Source organism: Panthera leo, chromosome D2 (genome assembly GCF_018350215.1).
Source record: "Panthera leo isolate Ple1 chromosome D2, P.leo_Ple1_pat1.1, whole genome shotgun sequence".
Lineage (NCBI taxonomy): Eukaryota > Metazoa > Chordata > Mammalia > Carnivora > Felidae > Panthera > Panthera leo.
In genome coordinates, this window is record NC_056689.1 from 51,752,926 (window position 1) to 51,770,101 (window position 17,176).

At 38.5% G+C, this 17,176-nt stretch overlaps 1 protein-coding gene across 1 annotated transcript in view; it reads left to right on the plus strand.

The window, feature by feature from the left end:
* The first annotated feature begins 4,183 nt into the window (after positions 1–4,183).
* Positions 4,184–17,176, plus strand: part of BTAF1 (B-TFIID TATA-box binding protein associated factor 1) — a 118,832-nt gene continuing 105,839 nt past the window's right edge. Inside the window, exon 1 of the mRNA XM_042907614.1 lies at positions 4,184–4,701. Within this exon, the coding sequence (XP_042763548.1) occupies positions 4,688–4,701 (14 nt within the window). The 5' untranslated portion in view covers positions 4,184–4,687. The remainder of the gene's footprint in view (positions 4,702–17,176) is intronic.

The window sequence follows — 17,176 nt, forward strand, 5'->3', positions numbered from 1 at the left end:
CCTTCTCATGTGATCAAAGGGAGTTTGATATGAACAGAAAAGTGTAGATTATCCAGTTAAATTAACTAGACTTTCACATCAAAGTTATTAGGACTACATAGTGTTGCCTCATGCTTAAATTTTAAAAACAAAAATTTAGGGGGTGCCTGACTGGCTCAGTCTGTAGAGCATGTGACTCTTGATCTCAGGGTGTTAAGTTCAACCCGCACATTGGGTATGGAAAAAACTAAAAATAATAAGAATAAATAAAAATATATAAAAATGTACATGTAGTAAATATTATATAAAATCTCAAATGAGATTTGAAATAGATGATAACTATGCCTTTCGTTAGTCAACTGAGAGAAAGGCAATTGTGAAAGGAGGTATAAAAGGAGAACCAGAGTAATACTCCAACCATAGGTCCATATGCATGCCTATGGTCGAGATAAACAGGTGGAGGAAAACATGGACACGGAGGTTGAGGATCTTGAAATTGAAAATTTTTAAAGTTTATCCATTTATTTTGAGAGAGAGAGAGAGAGAGAGCGAGCATACGTGCAGGGGAGGGGCACAGAGGGAGGGAGAGAATCCCAAGCAGGCTCTGCACTATCAGCACAGAGCCTGATGTGGGGCTCCAACTCACGAACCATGAGATCATGACCTGAGCCAAAACAGAGTTGGACGCTTAACCGATTGAGCCACCCAGGCAACCCTATTTTATTAAGAAAAACATTTTTTAAAATTTTTTTTAACGTTTTATTTATTTTTGAGACAGGGAGAGACAGAGCATGAACGGGGGAGGGTCAGAGAGAGGGAGACACAGAATCTGAAACAGGCTCCAGGCTCCGAGCTGTCAGCACAGAGCCCGACGCGGGGCTCGAACCCACGGACCGCGAGATCATGACCTGAGCCGAAGTCGGCCGCCCAACTGACTGAGCCACCCAGGCGCCCCAAGAAAATTTTTTTTAATGATTATTTATTTTTGAGAGAGAGACAGAGAGAGAGAGCGAGCACAAGTGGGGGAGGGGCAGAGAGAGAGAGAGAGAGAGAGAAACTGAAGCAGGCTCCAGGCTCTGAGCTGTCAGCACAGAGCCTGACACAGGGCTCAAGTCCACGAACCATGAGATCATGACCTGAGCCGAAGTCCGGCACTTAACTGACTGAGCCACCCATATGCCCCTATTTTTTTTTTTTTTTTGTAAAGTAAGTTCTACAGCCAACCTGGGGCTTAAACTCACAACCCTGAGATCAAGAGTCATGTGCTCTACCGACTGAGCCAGCCAGGCACCCCTAGTATAGAACTTTTTCTACTTTTAGTAGAAGTTTTTCACTTTTAAAACTTTAATCCATCTGAGATTTCTTTTGGGATATGGTATGAAGTAGGGATTTGATTTTTCCCTGCACATGGAGAGCCAATTTTCCATCATTCTTTGTTCAATAGTTTGTTCTTTTTCCATTGATTTTTGAAACCACCTTTCTGCTGGTAAAAAATAAGAGCTAATATTTATTTAGCACTTAATATTTTTTAAGTGTATCATGTATCACTCATTTAATCCTTACCATAACTTTACAGAGTACAGGTTCATAATCCATTATTTACAATTCTGAAACTGAAAAGGATCTAAAAACCATACTTAAAAAAATTCATTTGGCAGCAAAACCTGGCCTGACCTGGCATAGAGCTATTTACAGTCTTTGATTTATTCCTGTTAATATGGCTATTCATACATTTTGCTGCAGAGCTATAAATGTATTTGATTATAGGGTGCTGCCCTAGGAGTTGTTGGGGTATGACATAATATAAGGTATATGCATTGGATTACTAAATCCAATCAGAACCTAAAATCTAAATCTAAATCTTAAAAAAACCTTTAAATTCAGAAAACCACGTGACAGGGATTTCAGATATGTGTTGTGAACCAGTATAATGATCATCCCCATTTCACAGACGATGACATGGAGACATAGAAGTTAAGTCTCTTGCTCAAGGTCACATAGTTAACAAAAAGAATAACCGATGTCATTAATAATATTTTTGCGTGCTTACTGTGGCAGTCACTTGGCTAAATGCATTTTATTCATTATCTCATTTAATCCTCACTACCACCCTAAGAGGTCCTATTATTATCCCCATTTCACAGATGAAAGAATTGAAGCTAAGAAAGGTTACATGACTCCCCTGGACACACAGCTGTTAAGTGTGGTGAGGAACGATTTAAAGTCAAGTCAGTCTGACATCAATATATTTGATTTTTACACCATCCCTTACAAACCCATGATATTAGTCATTTCCTCTCTTCTAAATGTCATTTAGAACTATATATCTACTCACCTCTTGGATTATTACAGAGTCATATTTTTAAAATATAGATCAGATCATTTTATTCACATGTTAAAACTCTCCTATGACTTTCTACTGCATCTAGAGTGAAATCCAAATTCCTTACGATGCCCCCTTTCTATCTCTCCCAGTTTGTTTCCCAACACAGTAAACTTCTCTTTGGCTTTTACACTAGTGTATCCTCTACGTGAAAGTCTCCCCGGATCTTTACACAGCTGGCTCCCTTCCGCCATTCATGCCTCAGGTTAGGTGCCTCCTGGTTTTTCCTTTATTACCCAGTCTAGAGTCTAATCATCCTAGAGTCTAATTTATCCCAGCATTTGGTTTTACATGGAATATAAACATGATGTGTGTGTTTTTTTTTAATGTTTTTATTTATTTTTGAAGGAGAGAGAGAGACAGGGCATGAGCTGGGGAGGAGCAGAGCAAGAGAGAGACATAGAATTTGAAGCAGGCTCCAGGCTCTGAGCTGTCAGCACAGAACCCAATGCAGGACTCAAACTCACGAACTGTGAGATCATGACCTGAGCTGAAGTCGGATGCTTAACCGACTGAGCCACCCAGGAGCCCTGTAAACATGATGTTTTCTTGTTTATCTGTTTACTCTTTTTATTTCCGTTAGGGTGTAAGTTCAACCAGAGTGAGGCACCCTGTTTGTTTTGGTTTCTTTTGAAGCTTCAATCTCTAGTAGAGGTCAGCAAGTGGTAAATACTAAATTTTGGCTGAATAAATAAATGTAGTGCATAATCAGTGAAGTAGGTACCTGCTTGTCAGTTTCAGTGGTGGGAAATACATTGAGAAGGCGGGTGTGAAAAGACCATGAAATGTGAAGATACTTAAACATCAGTTTAATCAGATGTTGTCTAACAGTACAAACAGTGCCTAGTGAAGTGTCTTGACACAGAGCAGGTGCCAAGTAAATATTTGTTGAATAAATGAACGACAGTAAATATTACTAACTTGGATCTTGGGCAAATTATTTAAACTTTCTGTTAGTTTCTTCACCTCTAAATTCAAGATTAAAATTTACTTTACAGGGTTGGCCTAGGAATTATGAGATAATGCATGCCAAATGCCTACTACATAGCAGGCACTTGTTAGTTTCTTTCCCCTTAATATACTAATTTGTGGTTTACAAATTTCTTGTAAGCTCCCCTAGATACATGACCTCATTTTATTTCCATAACCTTCTAGAGTAATTCTCACTAGCTTCATTTTATAGATGAAAACCAGACTCAGGGGTTGAGACATAGAGTCTTCAGGTAATGAGACGCCAATGGACAAGTTTTATATACAGAGTGACACGATAAAAGCAGTGTTTTTGAATATTCATCTGCTTGTGGCCTCTAAGATGGGCTCGACTACAGAAGCTGGAGAAATACTTTGGCCACTATCATAAAAATCAAGTGTAAGGTGGTAAGGACCTGCACTAAGTGACAGAAGAATGTTTGAAATCAAAACGAACTAAGGGACTGAATAGCCACATTAGCAAAAAAAAAAAAAAAAAAAAAAAAAAAAAAAAAAGAGGGCTGGGAATTTTTACCTCTGGTTGAGAAAATTATGGTACCTACAACATAAACAGGTAAGAAGTCAAACTTGGTTTGGCAAAATGGTTGGCGGAAGACCTTTCCTATAATAGCTATGCAGAACTTCTGGCAAATATGGCAAACACCGGAGCCGTGTCCTAAGTGCCACTGCAGATCTTTATTGCTTTCACCCCTCCCACTGGCATCGCCACCTGGAGCAGAGCATCATGCCCAAGGTCTTTCGGATCCTGCGTTCTCTAGCAATCTGGTGGGATGAGGGTGAGGGCAGTAAAGGAATTAGAAACCAAGTTTTTGAACTTCCAGAACCTTGGCTAAATCGCCTTCTTTCCTTTCTAGGAAATAAGGGGACCCTTATTTATCTTTCCTGCGTCGCTAATGACAAACAGATGACCACAAACGTTTTCTCCCAGGCGCATGCCGCCAAGCAAAAACTGCTCGCACTCCTCGGCCTCACCCTCCGTAGCAAAGGCCCTGGCGGTGAGCTGACGTCACTTCCGGCGCGCTGACGCTCAGTCCGGCGTGCCGACGCCTGCGTCAGCAAAGAGCGGGGCTGGGGGCCCCCGGTTTGAAGTCGTGCGGGTCGGAGGACTGCCGCCTCCGCCGCCGCCTCAGACCCTTGCTCCCCGGCCGCGGCGGGGACGAGTTCGGGCAGGCGGCGGGGCAGATGCTCCAGGGCCCGCGGCGGGACACCCCGCGCCGCACCGGCCGCTCCCTTCTGACCGCGGCCTGGGCCTGCGCCGCTCTGCTCTCTGGAAACTAGCGCCTCGGCGGCGCGGCGCGTAGCTCGCGGGGAGCTCCGAACCGCCGGCGCCCGGCCATGGCGGTCTCCAGGTGGGTCTCGCTCCTGACGAGCGGACGGGAAGGTGGCCCAGGCGAGGCACGGTCCCCTCTCGGTGCCCCCACTCCTAGATAGGGTCGGTTCCCATTGTCACTGGGCTCGGGCGCCTTCTTCCACAGACTTCGGAGTTCGCCCCAACGTCTGCGAGGGTTTGGGCTCGAGTTACTCCTCGTAAATCGGTTCAAAATGTCTTTTTCTTGTTGAATAGACCCCGTGCCACGTTAGAGCTAGTGTTTCTCTTTCCTCACCATGCTTCTCTTCTCTGGTTTCTCTTCCTTCTTTCAGTTCTAGAGCCTGTTACCTCTCTTAGTGTTCTAAGGCAGATCCCTAACCTCCATTTCATGGGAAAACTTGGTAATAACTGTCGAGGTCTGGGAGCGTTGAATTACTGTTGTCTAAATGAACTTCTAATTATGTTAGAAGTTATCTGTGGCTTTAGGGATATGTTCTTTATGAGGACTTTTTTCTTACGGTATAATTCTTTTGTTCAACAAACATTCAGCCGTCAGGAATCTTTGGCAAGTTATTCTGATAGCACCGTCTTATCTTAACTAAGGCGTGAAAGTTATCACAGATCTTAAATTATTTTAAAATAATGTTGCCTATCAACAGGAAAGACTAGGAAACCTGCAGACCAACCAATAAGACGTAAGGCTATGGGAGGAAAGTCCTTTCCTTCAGTATGATAGGATGGTGGGAAAACTTTGTTAGAGGTTTGGTTTTGGAAGTGTAAGTAGGGGTGTAGTCCCTGTGGTAGCAGTCAGGAATCACCACGTTCACTAGAGTTGATAAAGTAAGCTTTCGTGAGAACTGGGTCTTTCTACCACTTAGGCTAAAGGAAGCAAGGGTAGTTCAGAAAACAAATAGTTTTCATTCATTTTTTTACAGTTAATTGGACACCTTCCTTGACACCATAGATACTCAAGCTCTGTCTGTTTTGCAAGTGAAGAGAAGAACCCACCCCTCCCAGACTCCCTAGATAACTGATGAGATCGTGTGTGGGAGAAGTCCCTGGGAGTTGATTTAAGGGGGTTGCGAGGTACCTGTAGTATGGAGCATCTAATTTTTATTTCATAGATTAATTGAATCCATTCAGTGTGAGGAAATTCTTATTTTGGGATATATAAAATTGCCTTGAAAGAATAGAATGGCATTTAAAATTTTTGCAAGAACTGGAAGGTGTATCTTCTAATTTGTTACCGCCCATGTAAATGTATACATTATAAATACATAGATACATCAACTTAATATGAGATTTGTTTAACAGGTGATACAATGTTTAAGAGAATGAGTAGCTCTTGAAATTTCTCTTAGAGCGGACCACGTTTTCACAGTATTGGATGTAGTTTTGTAGAGACAAAAGGAAAGTATTTAAAAAGAGACTAATCTGCTTGGCCTATGCTAATCTATTTACAGAAGTTTAGGGCACCTAAATTTCTGAATGAATGGGTTTTGAAAGCTGCTGTCTTTTGTTCTTGATACTGGATTTCAAAGAGTGGTGCTCTTTTTTAATGTAGATTCTTTGCCAAAATTCTGTTAAATTCTACTTTTAAAAATTTTGAGAAAAAAGCCTGTCCTAGTTGTATGAAAAAGCTATTCCTGTGTATATTTTGGTCATATGATCATTCAAGGAAGAAACTTTTGAGACACTGTGTCTGTGTTTTGGGATACCATCAGTCCTTGCCTTTTTAATTTGCAGATTCACTTTGAATAGCAAACTTTAATTTCAAGCTGGCCTTCTTTGTACACTAAGCATGTTTCTTTACTAATTAAATTTCCTTTTTCCCCTGTTGGTGTGTGCTTGTAGAATACAGACTTATTTTGATATTTTATGCAGAATAGGTGGAAGATAGCTCAAGAGGTAAAAGTCATATTTGCCAGAATCATATCTAAAACATTTTTTTGCACTGTAATATTTTTAGGACCTTGTAAATATTTCCAGCAGAAGGGAAATGATTAGCTGGTACCATCATTCCCTCTAATTGCCAGGTTCAGGAATCTGGGAATAATAAACGATTTCTCCCCCCATCCAACCAGTCACCAAATCCAATCCTGTTAATCTATCTTTCCAATCTTTCTCTGGCCAGTCTTCTTTCTTTCCATACCATTTACCACAATCCTGCTCCTACCACCATCATCTCTAGTCCAAGACACCTGCAACAGCAGCCACTTGTCTTCCTGCCTCCCATGGCATCTCTAATTTTTTTTTGTAACTTTTTTTTTTTAAGTTTTTAAATTTATTTTTGAAAGAGGGAGAGAGAGTGAATCCCAAGCAGCCTCCAAGCTGTCAGCGCAGAGCCGGATGTAGGGCTTGATTTCATGAACCGCGAGATCATGACCTGAACCGAAGTTGACGCTTAACCGACAGAGCCACCCAGGCGCCCCTCTAATTTATTCTTCACTTCAGCTATATTATTGCTAATATGCAAATTTTACTCTCATTTTTCTGCTCAAAACCTTTTAGTTGTTTTCTTTTGCCTTAGCATGAGTACAAAATAGATTCTTTGTGATCTGGTTCCTGCTTCGCCTTTTTAGCTTCATCACCTTATATCAGGTTCTCTGTATCTCTTGCATCTCTCTCTCTCTCCCTCTCTTGCTCTCTCTCCTCTTCTTTCCCTTTCATTTTGAATCTGTGTTCTCACCTCCCATTCTTTCATTCTGGAACATTTCTTTCCTACCCCCCACCCCAAGTCTAACCTTGGTTTTTGGGTCTAAGCTTATATGTACTTAGGGAAGCTTTTTCTAGTTTTACTTCATCTGAGTTACTTGCACCAATATGTACTTCTGTCAGTCATAATATCATATTTTGTAATTGTTTAATTATTCTCCCTGCTTGGATTTACATGCACTCTGGAGAGAAGGAAATATGTCTGATCTTTCTATTCCCAGCAGAGTGCCTGGCTCTTAGTGTCCTATACACTTTTTTTTTTTTTTTTAAATGAATGAGTGATTTTGTTTCTTGTTTTAATAGCTGTCATGATTTTACCATAGTTTATGTATACAGTAGAATATTTCCAGTGTTTTTCAGTGAGTCCTTGTAGTTTAGCTATAGTTTTTCCCCAGGAGGACAAACTTTCACCATAGCTTTGAATATCAGCCAGGATTATAATTTTAAAAACATAATGTTATCAGAAAAGTTTATAATATAGTACAATTCTATGATAATGTGGTCTTGTATAATGCAAATTCGATATAATACAACCTTGTACTTTGTGATTAAATTTTTTAGACCCTACTTACAGTTTTATAAAGGCCTTGTTTTACTGTACATTGAATTGTAAGAATGTGGCAAAATTATCAAATACATGGCCAACTATTGATTTGTGGGAGAGTTAAGTCTTACAAACAAGCTTTGATACTCTAAAAATGCAAATACAATTGTAGTATTTGAAGTTCTCTGTAAAATGCAGAGAAGTATTACTGAAAAATGTACGACTCCTTTAGACTCTTTTCTTAAACGTTTTTATTAAGTAATCTCTACACCATTGTGGGGCTTGAACTCATGACCCTGACACCCCAAGGTCAAGAGTTGCATGTTCTTCTGAGCCAGTCAGGCATCCCTTCCTTTAGACTCTTAATGTAGGAGTTGAGAACAATGTTGCCCTTAAGATGTGAATGCTGGAAAGTCAGCTAAGCTCATTCATGAGCTACTTGCTCCCACAAAACCAACCTCAGCAAAAAGACGTTAATATACATTACAGCTTTCAGTGTTGCTTGCCAGCAGCTGAAATAATAATTGTTAAATCTTTGAATGCTGCTGTTTTGCCTTGTGAACCTTTCTCCCAGTAACATTTATCACTTGGTTGGGCCATCAACAGTAAAGGCAACCTTAGAGAAATTAAGACTTATGTTCATTACAGAAGGTGGTGAACCTGTGGGCGTTAATGTTACCTTCCACAAGTTACTACAGGATTTTTTTTTTAAGGTTGTTTATCATACCTTTGCCAGTTTATGCCACAGTTGGTTGAACTGACCCTTGTACTTTGACTAGCTAATATGAACATATTTTTCCCTTGATCATATAAATTAAAAAATATAATTTAGAGAATTTTTCCTCATTGATCTAAACTATAAAGGTCATGTCTAAAATGTCTAGACAGTAATTATGATTTGCCTGCATTATTAGACTCTGCATTATTTGTATCTGAAGTCTGTGACATATTTTTGCATTTGAAAATGATGCACTGTTCAGAGAAGTTTCTGGAAAAAAGGGATCATACCCTGTTATGGAAGAAACAAATTACTACATTTGATCAGAACTTTGCTCAGTTTTGTTAATTCTCTCTGTACTGCTGATACTTGAGAGAAACATGTTTCAACAGTCCTGTTCTGCCAAATAAAAGGAAGTTTCTTAATGTAGGGGAAGTTCCAGTGGATCCTTCCTACTGACAGAGAAGATGCTAAAATGATACTCATGATCTCTAGGACAGCACAGGTTTCTTGTGTTTGCTTGTCCTTTTCCTCCATTACTGCTAATTTCAATTCATTATAGGATTGACAGAAGGAACTATTGTAAATTACAATATGTCAAATATTTCATACTAAAAAAAAGTTAGGGACAAAAAAGCCAGGAGAGGGAGAAGAGGTATATAGAAGCTTTTACATTTCAATCTGTATAGTTTCCTTTGGTTTATTCCTCAAAGGGTTTTGTTGTTGTTAAATTGTGATAAAGTACACGTAACATAAAATTCACCGTTTTAGCCATTAAAGTGCACAATTTTGTATGAACTTATAAAATAACATATTCCTTCTGAAGAACCTAGATGTTATTATTTTTTTTTTTTCCATTGGAATTGTGGATCTTGGAATTTTTATTTTTGTTTTTGTTTTTTTTTTTTTGGTACAAATACATTTATTTTTAAAATTATTATTATTTTTAAAATTTACATCCAAATTAGCATATAGTGCAACAATGATTTCAGGAGTAGATTCCTTAGTGCCCCTTACCCATTTAGCCCATCCCCCCTCTCACAACCCTTCCAGTAACCCTCAGTTTGTTCTCCATATTTATGAGTCTCTTATGTTTTGTCCCCCTCCCTGTTTTTTGTATTATTTTTGTTTCCCTTTGTCTCTTGATGTCCTCATATGAGTGAAGTCATACGATTTTTGTTTTTCTCTGACTGACTAATTTCACTTAGCATAATACCCTCCAGTTCCATCCACGTAGTTGCAAATGGCAAGATTGCATTCTTTTTGATTGCTGAGTAATACTTCATTGTATATGTGTGTGCACGTGTGTGTGTGTTTATATATATATGTATATATATATATGCGTTTATATATATGTATATATATATGCATATATATATACATATATATATATATACATACATACCACATCTTCTTTATCCATTCATCCATTGATGGACATTTGGGCTTATTCCATACTTTGGCTATTGTTGATAGTGCTGCTATAAACATTGGGGTGCATGTGTCCCTTTGAAACAGCACACCTGTCTCCCTTGGATAAATACCTAGTAGTGCCATTGCTGGGTCTAGAATAGTTTTATTGAACCTAGATGTTATCTTTAAGATAAAGTAATGCAAAAGACTGTAGCTTGATGGATGGATCAAGCATGGAGGTTAGAAAAAAATGTCCTGGAGAAAATAACTCAGTTTGATTGTACTTTTTCAGCATTCATTTAATGAGTATTTGTGGAATGCTTTCTATGTTCTAGGTGTTAGAAATACAACAGAACAAAAACGGAATCCCCATTTTAAGAAATTCATGTTCTACTGTGGTAGTGGGGGAATGCAATTTATTCTAGCATGCACCTGGCCTTCCACCTGGCTTTGGTTTGGTTTCATATCTTCATATTGATTCTCAGTTTTGTCTGTGGTCTTAACTAATCTTTCTTGTTTAAAGAATATGCCATTAACATAGTTTCAGATTACCCACGTTATGATCTAGAAGGTATACATTTAAAAACAGCGGTCTAGAGAATTTCTTGGAAGTTGTTTCTTTTGACCATAACTTTCTTGTTTAATAATAATATGTGAGACTTTATAATACAGTGTTCATATCAGGTATTTACTTTCTTATTTCCTAAGTCACACAGAAAAGTAAAAAATTCAAACAGTTTGTTTTAAATTTTACTGGACTTTTGTTAAATGTGAAAATGTGTAACAAACTGGACAGACTTGACTGATCATTCTCTTCGTTAAGGTGAGGTATTCTCCTAGTTGACCTTATACTATTTTTCAAAGATGCTTAATTTAAATTCTGAGAATATTGAGGTTGGAAGTAGATTGAAGAAGTTATTTTTATACCCCCTGCCTTTTTTTTTTTTTTTTTTTTTTAAGTAATCTCTACCCCCAACTTGGGGCTCCAACTCACAATGCCGAGATCAAGAGTTGCATGCTCTACTGGGTGTTATATGTAAGTGACGAATCACTAAATTCTAATCCTGAAATCCTGAAATCATTATTACACTATATGTTAACTAACTTGGATTTAAATTAAACCACAACAGTAGTAAAAAACAGTGTTAAAAAAGATTGAGTTGGGCTCAATGTCATGCCCCTAAATAAACAAAAAAACTGACATACTGAAGAAATAATCATTTAATAAAGCCTCTGGAATTGGGAGGGGAAAAAAAAGAGTTGCATGCTCAACTGACTGAGCCAGCCAGGCGCCTATACCTTTTCTTCCCCCCTTTAATCTTCAAATGACCAAGGAGTTGGGAACACAACATATACTTCTTTATTTTTTTATTTGTTAAAATAATTTTTTTAAATGTTTATTATTTTTGAGAGAGAGACAGAGACAGCAAGCAGGGGAGGGACAGAGAGAGAGGGAGACACAGAGTCAGCAAGCAGGCTCCAGGCTCTGAGCTTTCAGCACAGAGCCCAATGCAGGGTTTGAACTCACAGACTGTGAGATCATGACCTGAGCTAACGTTGGCTGCTTAATCGACTGAGCCACCCAGGCGCCCCAGCATATACTCGTTTAATAAATGAGTGATGAAGTAGTTACCTAGGATATAGTTCAAAATGTCTATGATATTCTTCCATATCTTTTTATGTCTTTACTTCATTATGCAAACAGCTGAAGAGAAGAGGGGTTAGGTTGCACCTGCCTGAATAACCTTTACAAACTTCCATGTACTCTTTCTTTTTTCTAGGCAGCCTTTAGAGCACTTGCCTGTAGTCACAGGTTGGTAAACAAAACATGAATCATGTCTTGTATAATTCTCTCTGAATTAAAGTCCAAATTGAAAATGGGCCAGATTTCTTATCAGTAAATTCATAACCAGTAGGTATTGTCAAATATAATTGCCTTATGTTTTATTTATTTTTTCAGTCTTTGGTACCTTTCATACAGCTTGACATCTATTACTTCTTTCTGCTCCATCTGTCTGTCCTTCAAAGAATGAAGAATGGCATTTTCCCCCCCTACTAGCTATTCTGCAAGAGAAGGTTTAGCCATAAGAAATATTGTGGGGCTCCTGGGTGGCTCAGTCGGTTAAGCATCCACTTCTGCTTAGATCATGATCTCACAGTTTGTGAGTTTGAGTCCCGAATCTGGTGAACACAAGCCCTGCTTCTCTCTCTCTCTCCTTCCTCCTCTCCCTCCCCCCCGCCCCCGCCCCCTGCTTGCCCACTTGCACGCTCCCTCTCTCTCAAAAAGTATTGGTGTAAGTACTGTGTTTCCTCAATTAGCCCTTCTTTTAACTTTCTTTCTCTTCTGACCACTTAGCTTCCATCACATCTCTCCCTCACCAAGGGCCCTATCTGCCCTCCAACATGGTACTGACCCTGGCTCATGCCCCTTCTCCTTCCCCCACCAGTTCACTATACCAGCCTTTTCCATTGAGTCCTGACCCTGATGCTTACCCTGCTTGCTCATAGCTGGCTACCCCAGGGTAACAGATCATACTGCCCTCTTGTCAGATCCTGGTCTGCTCGTCCCTTTGTTCTTCCTTTTGTGTGGTGTTTATTCTGCTGTTTTGGATAGATGAAGGGAGAACTCCACAAACAAACAAACAAAACCCAAGGAAGCATTCTTTTATCCCCATTCCTCTATTCAGGGAGGCAAGCTTTGCTACTACCAAGGTGGAAGATGTGAGAATAAATAGGCCTGGATTAAACGAGAGAGTGAGCTGATCTACTACCCCCTGGACAGTTGGCTGATGGAAGAGCAGAAGTTACATGACATGGCATTGGGATAAAAGGCTTTGCAGAAAGGAGAGGCAGGAGGAACTATATGGATGTGAGAGAGGATCAGCATTAGTTAGAGAGGAGTTGAAGGTCTTTGGGCAGGAGTGTGGTTCCAGTGAAGCTGGGTAGAGGGGACTAAAGGAAAGTTTAGAAAGTATGGAGATTATTGAAGGAATACAGTACCCATTTCATGGTCTCTTTCAGCTTGCTATTTGGAGCAGGCATAACTGCCTTGATGTTCAGAATGCTGAAGTACTGCTGTGCTGATCTTACCACTTACTGAAGCATTACCTTAGCATCAGTTGTTATTTTTACAACTTGTTTTCATATAGGTATTACAGATCAAGGGTATTTCTCAAAGGAAGCAAAAAAAATTCTAATATAGCACCACCTCCCCCCCCCCCTTTTTTTTTAGCACACAATTTTTTTTTGCTTAAAAATGGTGCCTAAACTTGGCCCTAAGAAATGTGTGCTTTTCTTTGTAATTTTAATTTTAGTAAATACCAACTAAGCAAATATTTGAATGCTAAGCAAAGACTTTGCAGAGACACTATGCAAAGTATTGTGGGAGACAAAAAGAATCACTGAAGGAGGTGAAGCCTAACGAGCATAAGACATCATGTGACAAATTAATGTAAGAGGTGCCATAAAACAAAACATAATAAATACCAAAATGGCTACTCAAGATGAGAATTTGTGTAGATTACAGGAGTTCACCTCTGTGATACAGTAGTCTGAGATCGTTTCAAAAGGGTAAAGGATTTTAAGTCTCGATGGGTGGTAGCTAGCTCAAGAACTGAACCAAAAAAAGACACTCCAAGTGGAAGAAATGATATAGACGAAATTGTGGAAACCAAAAAGGCCCATGTTTGGGAGATACTTTTTTGATTTTGATTACTGTCTGATAGGTAAGGGTGAGCCATTGACAGTTCTAGGGTAAGGTAGTAATTTGATCAAAGAGTACTTTAAGAGTACTATAAATCTAGCAATAAGATCATGTTACGAGGGGGTTATGCTCACCAGGCAGTTGGAAGTGTGGCACTAGAGCTCCTAGATAGACTAGTTTTGGGGATTGTTTGTACCTTGTTACAGTTTAAACAAATAACCTAGTTTCCTAAGGGAGAAACTGGTGGGGTAAGGAGCTAAGGATTGAATATGGGAGAGCAATAAGAGGGAAACCAGGGGAAAAATTGAGAATTCAGATGGAAACAAGGTAATATAAAGTTGTGAAAACTCAGGAAGAAAAATGTCTTAAAAATGGGGTACTTACTGATATCAGATGTTATAGAAAGGTCAAGAAAATTGGGCTTAAAAAAATTGGATTTAGAGCTTACAAGTTTATTGGTGACCCATCAGGTGTGCTATTTTAGTAGAAGAGAAGAACAGAAACTTGACTGATAAGGATGAAATTGTGCATAGTGAGGAAAGAAATGATTTCTTAAAATGTTTTATTTACTTATTTCGAGTGCGTGAGAAAGAGAAAGAGCACGTGCAAGCAGGGGAGAGGCAGAGAGAGAATCCCAAGTAGGTTCCATGCTGTCAGTGCAGAGCCTGAAGGGAGATCATGACCTGAGCCAAAATCAAGAGCTGGACGCTTAACCGACTGAGCCACCCAGGCATCCCTAAAAGAAGTGATTTTAAACACTTGTTTGTGATGCGTGGCAGGAAAAAAGAAAAAGTAAACTAGGAGATGAGGAGCAAGCCGTTTATTTTCTCTTTAGAGACACACTTTTGCATATTTAAAGCTAGAAGGGAATAGATTAATAAGGCAGTGATTTAAGGTATTAGAGAAAGGATGATTGAAGCTAGAAGAGGATGATATCAAGGAAACAGTGGGACAATATCTAAACCTTAAAGAGAAGTGAGGACTGTCTTTCCATTTGAAATAGGATGAGGGTAACGAGCAATCTTTAGAGGTAGTGAGGAGAACTTGAGATTTGTTACAAAGCCTAGAGATCTACTCAGTGAAGTAGTGCATTCCTTTTTTAAGGAATGAGGAATGGTAATGGCGTCTTGAGGAAGGTGGAAATGATGGGGGAAAATGTTACAATCTGTCCATTTTCTTTTAACTTTATAAACAGGGTAGTATTGTCACTTCCTTACAGTGTTCATTTTGCAGCCAGCTTTGCTTTTGGTCATAAAAAGCAGAATCTCCATCCTGGAAAAAGAATTAATGAAGTAGTTGAAATCTGTCCAGAGGTGAGGTCTAAGGAACTTCACATCAAATAAGTCAGAGATATGACAAATATTACGTTACATAAGAAAAAAGGGAAAAAAACCCCCACAGTGATGTGAAACTAAAATATGCCTAAATTATCTAGTTTTACCCTCCAAAATAAGAGGTTAAATGAAGTAAATTTCCCTGAATCCTCCAACATGTGACAGCAATAAGACTTCTAAAGGTCTCCTAACTTTCAGTCTAGTTTGTTTTCCATTTTACCACAGTTTTCTACAGGAAAGTCTTGAATCTACATGAACTGTATACATATAAGAGAGCCCAGTATTGTTACAAAAAAGACATGCAGCGTATACAAATATAAGTCCATTTAGAGTAGCATAAATTTGACCTAAGACTAATCATTCTTTGTAATAAAACTTAATTTTTGATAATTTTGCCTACCATATAATATACAAAGATTTTTTTTTTTTTAAGTAGGTTCCATGCCTAACGTGAGGCTTTAACTCACAACTCTGAGATCAAGAGTCGCATGCCCTACCAACTAAGCTAGCCAGATACTCCTTAATATAGAATATTTAAAATGAATTTTTGTCTTGATAATTACAGAAAGTTGTTCATAGATGTTTGAAATCTCTTTTTGCAAATTTCATTGACAAAATCATATGGTAATGGCAACATGCAAGTATTTGTTGTGGAGGCTCAGAGATGATTCTCATGAACATTAATATCACAACTTGATTTAAAAATGAAAATAACTTAAGGGGCATTCTGAGAGTTATGTGTGGGATGGGGGGAAGATCATTTTATGGGGAAGGGATTTAGGTCTGACAGTCATAGAATTTTTTAAATAACACCAGTTGTCAAAATTTTTTTTTCTCCTATTCTTTTGTCCCACTATTTCTGAGTCACTGTTCACCAAATCTGTAGCAAAACCTGATGAATAAATGGGTAAAGGCAAGTATTTAGACAGCCTTGAATTAATGAGGAGAATAATTGTCTCAGCAGGTGGATTGTGTCCATACATGGTATATATATAAAGTAAGTTCATTTTTGTGTGTCTTACAAAAATTAGTTTCTTTATGATCACTCTGTGTGCCATTCATTGTATCAGAAGCAAAAACTGTGTTGTGTTTCTGTTTTTCTTTGTTATCACTGGCTTTTTTATTACCTCACATATTTTTCTTGAAATTTGTCCTTTCTATATTCCCTTAACTATAAATTTGAACCTTACCTCTTAGTGTTTTGTTCTGAAGCAGTTGAAAACTTTTCAAGGTACCCTTACTGTTCTTGACTGAAAAAGATTTTAGTTCTATTTCTTACTAGTTATAATGATTCTGTGCTTATTAGTGACTGGCTAGTTTGATAAATACTACCAGAGAAAAGAAAAGAACAATCCAGCCCATTTCATTTGCCCCTTATAGGTTTATCTTACAAAAGACGTTTAGAGCTTTGTTGTGTAATTTTTTAGCTCTTTGTGAAAGAAAAATACCTGTAATCCCAGAAGTAAAATACAAGCTTCACTGTAGTTTATTGATGCTTAATGCTCATGGTTAGCTTTGGGACCTTACTTGCTTTCTCTTTCTCATTAGATAAAATTTGAAAATGTATTCTTTAAATTTCCCTTTGTGTAGGGTTAGGCAGTTGATATAACTTTACCATCCTCTGTATTTTTTTAAAGTACCCATTTATTCCCTATATGAAGTATGAGGCTCTTTTCATTACCTCTGGCATTCACTTTGCATTACTGAGCCTGATTAGTAGTGTGATAGGAAAGCTAGACCTATATATGATAGGTGGACAGCTGGTGGTAATTACTTGTGACTTGGCCTTTCTCCTTTCTAAAACCTTAGGATTTTCCTGTATCCCAAAACCACAAGAACATAGTGTTCCACTTCTCCTCACCTGTTCCAGGTATAAGGCATTGTGATATTCCAAGCTTTAGTCATTGGTTAAATGGTAGAACTGGAGTTTGAACTGTGATGTTGTGACTCTAGAATTTGTGCCAGTATGCTGTATGCCTTTGGAAACTCTTTCCTCAGAGATTTTGTTTATTGCCACATTTGTCACTTCTACACACATGACTTCATATACCTATATACCTGCAGTCTCAATTTTTCCTGAACTTCACA